The sequence below is a fragment of the Mauremys reevesii genome, linkage group 8 (assembly GCF_016161935.1).
Source record: "Mauremys reevesii isolate NIE-2019 linkage group 8, ASM1616193v1, whole genome shotgun sequence".
Taxonomy (NCBI): domain Eukaryota; kingdom Metazoa; phylum Chordata; order Testudines; family Geoemydidae; genus Mauremys; species Mauremys reevesii.
The window spans coordinates 21,620,081-21,631,967 of NC_052630.1; the positions used below are offsets into that span (position 1 = coordinate 21,620,081).

The 11,887-nt window shown below is 48.4% G+C and overlaps 1 protein-coding gene across 2 annotated transcripts in view; it reads left to right on the top strand.

Annotated features, from left to right (window-relative positions):
* The window catches only part of PPARGC1B (PPARG coactivator 1 beta), a 93,799-nt gene extending 82,909 nt beyond the window's left edge, over positions 1-10,890 (top strand). Inside the window, exons 9-12 of one of the 2 annotated variants that reach the window (XM_039485268.1) lie at positions 963-1,038; positions 1,878-1,999; positions 2,403-2,554; positions 6,706-10,890. In XM_039485268.1, coding sequence (XP_039341202.1) covers positions 963-1,038; positions 1,878-1,999; positions 2,403-2,554; positions 6,706-6,809 — 454 coding nt within the window. In that variant the 3' untranslated portion in view covers positions 6,810-10,890. Of the gene's footprint in view, positions 1-962; positions 1,039-1,877; positions 2,000-2,402; positions 2,555-6,705 lie in introns of those variants that run through there. The other variant, XM_039485269.1, reaches the window with a different exon arrangement.
* Positions 10,891-11,887: the final 997 nt, after the last annotated feature.

The window sequence follows — 11,887 nt, forward strand, 5'->3', positions numbered from 1 at the left end:
CGGGGCTGGAGCACCTACGGGAAAAAAAACAGTGGGTGCTCAGCAGCCCCACGAATCAGCTTCTCCCCCTCCCCCACAGTGCCTCCCACTCACCGGTGGGCCCTAGCGATCAGCTCCTCCCTTCCCTGCCAGTGTCTCCCGCCTGCCACGATCAGCTGTGCAATGGCGTGCAGGAGGCGCTGGCAAGGAGGAGGAGGAGTGGGAGTGGGGTGCATTCAGTGGTGGGGAAGGAACGGCAATGGAGTGGGCACGGGAAGAAGCAGAGCAAGGGTAGGAAGACCCAGGGCAGAGGTGGGGTCTTGGGGAAAGGGATGGATCAATGGTCGAGCACCCGCCAGCAAATCACAAAGCTGGCGCCTCTGCCACAGAACATGGGTGTGCAGACCACCTCGTCTGCGCATGGCATGCACTTCATATCGATCCCTTCCAACCGTCCAGCCCAACAGGGGAGAGTTCTGATGAAATCGCCTCCATGTGCTGAGTCCAACGTCATTTATTTTAGTTCATTAAAAGTAAGTGATAATACACCGGTGGCTGCTTGACACTGGTCAGTCAGGCAATGCTTGACCTGTCTGAGGGTGGGTTTCTCTGGTGGTACAAGGAGGAAGATCACAGCCAGAATTGGAGAGGAGCCAGTTGCTCCTGGGGAAGGGGATTGCTACAAGGAGGCAGGAGGAGATAGGGAGCCACATCAAGTATCTGTAAAGAATGATTTCCCTGGCGGCTTAAGTCCCGGAATCGGGCCTAAAGAGGCTTGGTTTGGTTTGGGAAGCCAGGCTCTTCTCTGGAGGATCCATCAGTGGAGCCTGCTCACCAGGAGTCTCCTGAGTTAGAGATTTTTTAAAAGCTTGTGGCAGACACATCAACTTGATTATGCCTCCACTTCCTTTTGACTGCCAAAGCTCCCCCTGCAGGATCCCTGCTCCGCACTGAACTCCTCTCTCTTGCTTGCTTACAAACAGATGTGAATACAGCAAGGAGTGTCAAGGGGGAAATGCGAACCGGGACCAGATTGAGAAGAGACGGGACAAGGCCATTGTAAGTGACCTGCAGGCTCGTGGGGGAGGGAGTGCCGTGCTGAATTCGGCGGAAGCAGCGGGACTTCCAGTGGGAGCAGATGGCTTCATCCTGCTGAAGCTCATTTAAATCGTGGGACAAAGCAATTCACAGCCCCTCAATTCATTTCCCACTCCAGAAAGGAGACAGTGGAGTGTATTGGCCCTGGCTCTGGCATTTCTGGGGGTGGGGCCAATTTTAAACAAGGGCATGGGGAAAAGATAAAGAGCTAGCAGTTGACACTGGCAATATACAGAATCCCTGGCCCTGGAGGAATTCAGAGCCCCCTACGGCCACAGCTTCAGTGCACTTGGAATTCGCAGTTAGGGCTGGGAACTTGGGGAATACTTGGAATTGCGAAGAGGTTATTGAGCTGAGCCTCATTGCATATAAAAAGCAACAGATATACATAGAAAGCCTGTGCGTGTGTAGTGGTAGTAATCTATTGCTCTTCTGTATTGCCTTGTACACCCCCATACAGCCCCACACATCTCTGGCATTTTTCCTCAGCACAAGCTGAGTTCCACAGACAGGAATTCTCAATAATATTCTTACAGTTACACTTCCACAAGGAGAACACTGCAAAGGCTGAAAGGATGCAGTAGAAGGATAAAGGAAAGAAAATGTGCATGAAAAGAAATCAGCTGTTTGAGGCTCCTCAGAGAGCTGTTTACACAGAGGGGCCAGATCTTTGCATTGCATGTTCTCAGAGACTTGGGGCATTGTCTAACAGTGGGATTCCCCAGTGGGTAATGCCAGGGGAGCAGCAGGGAGGCCTGGTAAGGAGGCGGGCCTGAGCTGCATTGGTTGTGCTTGTGCAGGGTGAAGGCCGGGTGGTGTACATCAGAAACCTCTCCAGCAGCATGAGCTCCAGTGAACTGAAGAAACGCTTCGAAGTGTTTGGGGAGATAGTCGAGTGTCGGGTTATGACCAGGAATAACAGGTGTGTCGAGCGCGAGCTCAGGCCTGCACCAGGCAAAGCAGTGGGAATGCTCTTAGGGCTTTTCGGACATAGGGCGCAATGCTGGCTGACTCATCCTCATATTTTAATGGGATGAATGGGGATGGCCGTAAAACAGCACAATCCCTTGGGTGTACATCGCATCCCAGGGCTCACAAGGTTAAGCAGAATTGTCTGTAAATTCCCCTTTGGGCGAAGGTGGGTGTGGGAGGCCTGTAGAACTGTTAAGATACCACAGGTGCAAGTGAGATGCACTGTACGATTCCTGCATGTGCCCTCCGTAAACCAAGCTACACGGTATGTGGCTCTCAGCCCCTTAGGAGATAAGGCTCATCACATCCCTCTCCCTGGTCAGTCACCTCTTGACTCCTCTTTGGCTGCTCAGGGGGGATAAATATGGCTTCATCACCTACCGGTGTTCGGAACATGCCGCCTTATCGCTGAAGAACGGCGCCTCGCTGAGGAAGAGGAACGAGCCCTGGTTCCAGCTGAGCTACGGTGGCCTCGGCAACTTGTGGACCAGATACACTGACTTGGGTGAGAAAGCAGGCGGGCCTCACTGGTGAGCCAGGCTCCCATTTCCTTAGGGCAGAGGGAGTTTTTATGACCCTCTGTGAACACCATGGCCCAGACCTCTCAGACGGGACGCTGCAGCTCTCCAGCTCAGTGTCCCCCGGTGAAGTCACCTGGGAGGCACCTGCCTTGCCCATTAAACCCTCGTGGACCTGGATTCATTACCCCAGTCAGACTTCTCCAGTGTGCCACAGGGGGTCATTTAATTGCCACAGCTTGGAGGTGCAGCAGCGCTGGGAAATCTCTGAACGGCAGGGAGGACAAGGGGAAATGCAGCAGCAGAGCTGCAAGGCAAGCCTTTCCCAAGCTAGCCGGGGGGAAGCATTTAGTCTTCAGAGTGGAGTTAAAAACAAGGTTCCCCATAGCCCCCACTCCAGCTGCTCCTGCTGAGTGCTGCAGAGCTGCAGGCCAGACACATACGCCTGTGGAAAGAGCTTTCCCAGGGAGCTGCTTTGTGAAGAGTGGCCAAATTATCATGGCATAACTAGAACAACACATTGCACTTTCCAGCTCATTTCATCCCGGGACCTCAAACCACTTTACAGACATTAATTAAAGCCTCACAACTCCCATGTGACGTGAATAGTTATTAGCCCAGTTTCACATACTGGGAAACTAAGGCACAGAGAGGCCAGATAACCTACCCGAGGACACAGAATTAGTCCGCAGTAGAGTCAGGATCAGAAAGAGGAACTACTGAATCTTAGTCCCAGGAACTAACCACTAGATCACACATCTTTCAAAGTTATAGGTAGCAACTCAGTCTTTATGGAAAAATTCTCTCTGGAAACCCCCGCGCCCCCGTCCCATGATTGTGTGATGCTTCTGGCAATGTCTGATTCAAGGTGTGTCCAGGCCCACCATTTGTGCAGTCAGATTCCACACACTTTATGTGTACGTTTAATCCAAAAAAAACCAAACCAAAAAGTTGTTGAAGGAGCATTAAGGTTGCAAAGCCAGTCGCTCAAAAATGAGTTCAGCCCCCTGGTGTGTACGAGTTATGATACAATCTTTAATTACATGATCACAGACTATTTTCACCACAGGATCCCTGCGTCATTCGGTGAATGAGTAGTTCTTCAATATTTCTTTTTATCCTCTTCATTCAGCGTATGGGCCCCAGTCTTATTTAGTGCACAGAATTATTAATATCCCCATGGGCATTTCTGTGGTTCTTATCACTATCGTAGTGGAGCGCATCACAAATTTTAATGCAATTTTTTCACAGCCCCCTCTGAGGGGAGGGGCCGGGGGGCATTGCTATGTGGGGAACTGAGGCACAGAGATTAAAGCCCAAACTGTCAAAGTGCCGATTAATTTGGGCTTGAGATGCCCAGAGCCTGATTTTTCCGAGCACTTAGCGCGTAGAACACTGTAGAGGTCCAGAGGAGAGCTCCCCTTGAGTTGCTGCTGTGAGTGCTCAGGATTTCTGGAAATCAGACCCCAGGGTATCAAGTCTAGGCCCCAGCAAATGAGGAGCACAAAGTGGCCATTTATGAAAATATTGGTGTACGTGACTTGCTCACATCACACAGGAACTCTGTGGCAGAGGCAGGGATAGAATCCGGTTCTCTAGGCCAGCATTCAGCTGCTTTAATCATGAGACCACCCAGTCTCTTCCTTCTGTCCCCTGCCTCAGTCGCTGCACACCTTCCAACTTCCGCACCGAGTGACGCAGGGGTCCTGTAGGCCAGAGGTTCTCAACCAACTGGGGCTCAGGAGCCATTTGTAAATGTCGATGGCATGCTGTGACTCAATAAAAAGGTTGGGGGAGAGGTTGGGTACTGCTGCTGCAGCAGGAGGGACGCCCCGGGGGGCATTGCAAAGCCTGCCCTGCATTCACCCCACAAATTTGGCCTGGCTGGCCCCCCATCATCATGACAGAGAGGCAGCTGGGCCAAACCTGAGGAGCACCATGACTCCTGAGGTTGCCACGGCCAGAGCAGATAGCTGAGCCCAACCAGCCCTACGGGACCGGAACCTCTGGAGCGGCCACACAGCCCTTTTAAAATGTACTGGTGACCCAATTTTGAGTCGCGACTACTGGGTTGAGAAACCCTGTTGTAAACAACAGCCTCATTCGCCCGTGACCACCGTCCGTCCCGTGAACTGAATGATGCAGAGCTCCTGTGCAAAAAAATAGTATGTAATCATGTAATTAAAGACTTTATTATAATCCATACACAGGAGTGGACTGAATTAAGGGGGCATGAGCAACTTTAATTCTGGCATTTCCTAACTTCTGAGAGCTTGGCTTTGCAACCTCAATGATCTTTTATTGTAGGGTGTTTGGGTTTTTTTAAGTAATTTCCTATATTGATTAAAAACTTGAAAAATTTAAAAAACAAACTTCATCCTGTGGACATATTGAACCCCATATGGGGTTTGAAGCTTTAGATCCCTAGCACAGTCCTCCATCACTAAGGCTGATGGAATAACCGGTAGCAGTAGAAGGCTATTAACATCCCTGTGGGCCTGCCGATACCCATGCACTTTGCCGGTGGGTTTCACAGCTATTTGCTAGCAGCAAAGGAATGTTGAGACAGAGGAATCCTGGGTTGTCCGGGTTCTATAGGGGAGTGTGTTCCAGTGGTTACAGACCCTTCTGCCTCTGTCCTGTCCCAGCCTCTCCCGATCCCCTCTTCTCTTATTCCACCGTTTCTCCCTCTTCCATTCGAGTCAGGGGCTTCTTCCTTCTCCATGCTGCACAGGAGAGTTTCCCTTCTCTTAGTTTCAGTCACCTGGTGCCACAGAGTAGCAGCCAGGATGAGCAATTGTCAGGAAAGCCCTGATCAGCCCCTCCATCGCTGAGCTGGAGCATGCCCAGTCAGGCCGCTTGGCACAGAGGAGCCGCGAGGGGACAGAGATACTCAGTGCAGATGGAATCTTCAGAGAACTTAGCTGCCAGACTCTAACCAATCTGTACTGATCATGTCTGAACTGAAATTTTTCAGAGGCTCAGACCTTGCCTGAATTTGGCCACATTTCCATAGGGATGGGGAAAGGCATGGCCCTGACCCAGGGTAACTCCCCAGCCAAAGTTCAAGCCCTCACTCCAAAGCATGGAGCTGTGAGAGCTTCTTAATGAATCAGCTGTAAGAATTTTTTTTAACCTGGGCAAAACGTATTTTTTCCTGAGTCCCATTCTCAGAAATGGCTGGACTGTTTTAGCTGAAATTTTCTGAAAAATTTAGCTTGAGTCAGACACCTGGCATGGGAAGTTTCAGACTAAAGTTTGGCAAAGTTAGAATCAACTGGAAACAGTTTAATGAGCAGTCTTAAGTATAGGCTCTGCTACCAGCTCTGCCTACAACAGAAAACAAGTCATTGCCCAGGATTTTCATGGAGAAATCCCTCCTGGCTCTGTTGAAAAGAGAAGGCTAAGAGAAAGTGAGCTCATCTACTGCCAGATTTGGTAGGGTACTCAGTCAGATGGGGAGTGGCTGGTCAGTTTGCTGTTGGGAGTGAGAGTCACAGTCTAATTTACATCTAATTAAACCGAAAACCCAAACAACTTTTTTGAGGCGGCAGCACGGACTGATGATTATTTGACTAGAACCCTGGAATTCCTGAGTTCTATCCAGCTGCTGCTACTAATTCACTGGGAGCCAGTTTGATCTAGTGGGTGGAGCAGTGGCTGTGCCTCAGGAGAGCTCGGTTTTGTTCCTGACTATGCCACTGACTTGCTATGTGAACTTGGTCAACTCACTTCACTGTTTTCCCTCTCAACCTTTGTCTGTCCTATCTAAACTGTAAACTTTTTGCTGCAGGAACTGTCTCTCACTATGTGTTTGTACAAATACCTAGCACAAAAGGCCCCAGTGGCTGAGGCCTCTAGGTCCTGCTCTAACACATCATAATAATAATGTGAGACTGAGCAAGTCAGAACACCGCTCCGTGCCTCGGTTTCCCTGTTTGTTAAATGGGGACAATTCCTGCCTTATGGGGGAAGAGTGCAGATTCATTAGCCCACCCATGTGAAGTGCTTTATAAGTCTTAAGTATGATTAAGTAGCTACACTGATCTTCAAAGAGAAGCAGGATGTCCGTGCTTTGTGACCCTGGCAGATGTCCTGCACCCCTGACTATCTCATACTCTGTCCCTGCCTTTACCAGATTCCAATGTGGAGGAGTCATCCCCGGCTCCAGTGAAAAGCAAGTACGAGACCATGGATTTTGACAGCTTGCTGCAGGAGGCCCAGCGAAGCCTGCATCGATAACAGCCTTAACCTTGGAGGAACACCTCAATACCTCAGTCAAGGCACTTCCAATATGTTTACGTTTTCGAAGAAATTATTAAGTATATGAAAAGAGAGAGAGAGAGATTGAGAGAGACTGCTGTCCCTTTAAATTGATGTTTACATTGAACAAAGCTGCTTCTGTCTGTGAGTCCCCATGGTGTTGATGTTCCACTGCCACACATTAGTATCCTTGCTTCTGACTGGTTGTTTTGGAGTGAGCCTTCTCTTCCCCGGGTCCCCCAACATCCACCCACGCTCCCGGAGTGGAGTTGCAGCTGTGTTCACCATAACATTTTTTGTCTGTAGTGTGTGATGATGAAACTGTTAATTGTGAATAGAATCAGGACTATAAACTAATTTTTAATAGAAGAAAAAAGTATATACTTAAAAATGTATTTATGGCTCAGATGTACTGTAATTCAGATTTATTGTATCGCTTCCTTGATTTTTAACTATGCACTGTAATGAGGCACTAGCCACTGAGCAGATGGGGGTGAGTCCAGGAGGGCATTCTGGATTAATCACCGAACCAGAGTCTGCCCCTTCAGCTGCGGAGTGAGCCAGCTCGGGCCCCAGCTCCTGGTGAACTGGAATAGGATAGGGTTGGAGTTTGGCACTCCAGTGTCTTGGAAAAGCCATTCTTCCTGCTTGCGTGGCTGGAAGTCCAGCTGTCAATCTCAGGCTGCCTGAGACTGAACATGCTGGTAAGCGATGAGTTTAGTGGTTTGGCACCGGCTGGTCCGGAACTGGGGCTGTTGTACAGTGGTGCAGCTTTGTGGGACCGGGGGAAGGGGAGTTATAAGGATGTAGTGTTAGGACACTATCAAATTGGGCACTATGGGAGTTAATCGCTGCAGGCCACTTTGGTGATGGAATCAGGCACCATCCAGTGAAGCTGCTGTCCTGCCTTGAGAGCCTGGGAGAGAGTGAATGCTAAAAGCCCCCAAAGAGCCATCCCTGTTCAGGTGCATGGGTCTGGCAGTAGCTGAGGATCACATCTCCACTTAGATGATCAGCTAAAGCCTCTGTGTGATGCTGCTGGGCCCTCCCCAGCTCCATCCATTGGCTGGCTCAGCTGGAACAAAGCGACTTGCTGGGTGCATCGTGCACAGCTACTTCCACAATATGCGGGGGAACTGGGTGAGAAAATTCTCCTTTCACTCAGACTGGCAGCTAGAGGGCATGGCAGCTAAGCTGAACATCTCTGCCCCACGCAGCATGCTACCCTTCCTTTGAGTGGTGTCTGATAAGCCATAGACCTACCCAGTCCCACTAGGAAGTTAGCAAACCCCATCTCCCTATTGACCCCTCTTGGCTATCACAATCTCTCCAGTGCTCCTCCTTTCCCCAGGCTCCTGACTAGCAGAGTGCCAGTGATGGAGGCGCTGCGGCCCTGGTGGGTGTTTGCCTGCTGCTGTCACCTCAGTGCCTGCTGGGTAGCACTAACCCTGGCCTGCATCTCGCTGGTTCCCAGAGATCCCCAATCACGGGGGTCCTTGCAAAGCCTGTCAGCAGGGCTGGGGTTAAGGCACACAGTCAGTACGGTCAGCAGCTTCACTGTAGAGTTGACCTGGAAACTTTAAAGCCATTCCACATCTGAGCCGGGGAGAGACCGGGCAGTCAGAGAAAAAACAAGCAAGACACAGTGTTTAACAGTGGGGACCAAACAACCTTGCTGACGCCACAAACTGCCCCCACGTTTTCAGTTTGTTTTTCATACACTGGTGAGACCGCAGGGATTGAGCCATCCCCTGTAGATAGAATAATAGCCTTAAATTCTGCCAATAGATAGATTAGATTCCCTTAAGGTCTCCCCTAGTACATGGCACTGACGTATTGTAATGGTATTACTTCATCATATGGGGCACACTTGACCAAAAACTCAGTAATTACATGGGACTAGATTCTAAGACCCTAATTCATGCTGAATTGTACTGTGCTCCATTGACACCAATGGTATCGCTTGTGATGTAAGATACTATTCAAAGCGGGAAGGGTGTTAGAATCTGGCTCTGTGTGACCCCAGGACAATTATCTGATTAGTTGTCTTATAGCACGGAGCTCAGTTACACGGTAATATAAAATATCCAGTTACATGGTAATTACCTATGAGCTACCTGGTGACTTGAACTACACTTCCCCAAACCTTCATTAATGGGTTAATTACTGAGCACTTACATGGCATATTCCTCATGCTATTTTAGTCTTGTTCCAGAGTAGTTACCTGACTGCGTCCCTACTGTAAAACAGAGTCATGGGCTCTTCCTCTGCTCCTCATCCCAATCTAAATGACACAAGTAACTCTGACCTAGACTGAGCATCTGCTATTGGCAATCGCCTCATTGTAGCTTTGCCTTTTTCTGTCCTAGTATTTCCTCACAACAATGATGTTTACATGTGATTGCTATAGAGCTTACTGTAGAATGTATATAGCGACACATTTAGGGTGAGTAGTACTGTCCTGTGCTGTGCTGATGTTTTTCAGAAAACGATCAATCAAAACCGATACGTGTAATTCTTCCATCTCCTTGCTCAAGTCAAGGATGGATCAAAGCCCATAACGCTGGCTTTGGTCAGAGATGGAAAATGCATCAAACTTTAAGAATGTGAAAGGGTTGAATGCAGCTATAAGGAGAACTTCCTGGTACCTGGAAGGAGCCTCCTTCAGTGTGAATCACTCACTCGCTTCACAAGCTTTGATTTCAATACACCCAGTTTTAAATCTCGTATTGCTTTCATGAGGCTGGACTTCCTGTGTTGGCCATTGGCCAATGACAGTTGCAGAACGTCAGCGCATCAAATGAGATACTCTTGAAGAGGAAGGAAGATCCCGTGACGCACAGGGCCAATCAGTACTGCAATCCTAGGATAGGAAGAGATGCAATAAGTGGTCGTCGTGTTGCCTGAAGCCTATAAACTATTTTTGCAAGAAGTGTCTCCAGAACTTATGCAATATGCACTCAGGTGCACAAACGCACACACCGATGGTTATGGCCTGGGCTGGGCAATGAGCTCCTGTTGGTGCTGCTGGTGACCACGTACGCAGTGAAGCCAGTATTGCTGAATGTAAAGCCAGAGGGGGCTGTGGTTTGGAATGTACGCACAGTTTACGCAGGTGAGCTCAGACCAGTACCTGTGGCTTATCTTAGTGGCTGCCGAGGGTTGGATCTTCCACCTGAGAAGCATAGCCATGAATATTCACTTTGTTTATGTCACTCATACTAGGTCTAGTGTAAACATTTTTCCCTCTGGACTGAGGTTTTTTTAAAGCTCCCCTGGGCTTGCAGTGCTACACTCTGCAGCAGGAGATTCTAGGGGAGGAGTTATATAGTATGGTGTTCTGGATGGGAATACTCTGCCAGTGGAATGTGGATCCTTTCCTGGCCTTGGTAGGGGAATAATTGTACACAGGCCAGCCACAATCAAAGAATGCAGTTTGATTCTTAGTATGCTACTGTTCAAGGCTCAATCCAGGGAGGTGCTGAAGTCACCCAGAGTTGGGGGCACTCCCCGTCTTGCAGGATTGTACCTTAAATTTGGAGCCACATCTTTTCCCTGGGATGGGAGAAAGTTATTCTGAGACCGTGGCGTCCATTCAAGGAGAGGACAGTAGTGTGAAAGGAATAGCTTTAAGTCCCACGGAGCCGGCTCCGTACAGAGAGGGAGAGAGTCTCCGTGGGCGTCACACCATTCATCTGAGCAGAGGCTTCCCATACAGACAGTGACACGGTGCACACCAGCCAAGGAAGGGACTCCTCCCCAGCGATACCCCTCCTTGCCTCCTCCACCCTGCTCTGTGCACAGTCCCACATTCTAAAGGGACACTCTCCCACTTTTCCCCACATTTGCTTTTCAGGGTCCATGTATCTCTCTCTCCCGCCCCCCGCCCTCAGTAATAACTATAGTGCCAGCAATAACGCCAACGTGCAGAAGAAGCCATGTATCTATGAGGGAAGCAGGGACTTATATAAGGAAAGAATTTAGTTTCTAGAAGAGGGTGGGAGTAAAAATGGTGTGTTATAATAGGTGATCAGGAAGGGGCATTTAATTTTTTAAACAGATATATATATATATATATATATATATATACACACACACAGAAAATCCCCTGATGGTTTCCATTTGCTGTCAGGTACAAAACCTGACGTGCAAAGTAAATGATAACGCCACAAGCACCTTTTCTCATCCACTGACCCATTAAATCTCATTGTTTTGCACGAGATACAGTTCTTTGTGGCAGAATCTAGTGCATTCCCATGACTTCTCAAGATGAGGATTGTTTCTGAATGTCTGGACTGGGGAGGGACAGCTGGGGAATGCAGGGTTTTAGAGCTGATGTTCCCCATGGAAAATATCTATTCCCCAGTTCCTACTCAGTGCAACTTTGAGCTGCATTATCTGAACAAAGCATAAACAGCAGGTCAAGTCCCTGTGTTGCAGTGTTCGCATTCAATTTCTGTACTGGTCCATGTAAAGAAGATTTACAGAACCGGCTTTATTTTTTTGTACTAATTTTCTTTTGGGAAATCTGTTGAATTCTTAATATATCATTATCTGTAGCTGAGCCTTTAAAACCTTTTGTTCTTGACGTGATAGTCCATCCTTGACAATCTTGAGCAATACAGAACCAAGTAAAGCTTTCGGGTTTCCATTGCTCTTCCTATATAGATTCTGTAATCAGGTAGTGGCTTAGAAAGTCTGGTTGCAATACACCAGGTGGCGCTGCAAGGGGCATTATTTATCAGAGAGCTGAACAAGGTTAATCTAATAATCGGGTGTGTGTTCATGTGTGTATGTGAATGAGCGAGAAGGATTAAATTGATGCATTTCTTGAGAAAGGTGTAAGAATTTCACCTAAAAAGGGGCACATCTGCTTTGTTATTTATAATAAAAGCTAAATTCTACTTTTTTTTTTTTCTTTTAAAGGACACTGCTAATAACTCTAAGGGCTCAATTTTGCCACCCTGCTCATGCTGAGTAAGAAGCACCTTACTCCTGGAGTAAGTAAAAGTAGCAGAATTGATCCCTTTGTGCTTAAGAATCAAGGTTTTAGTTGA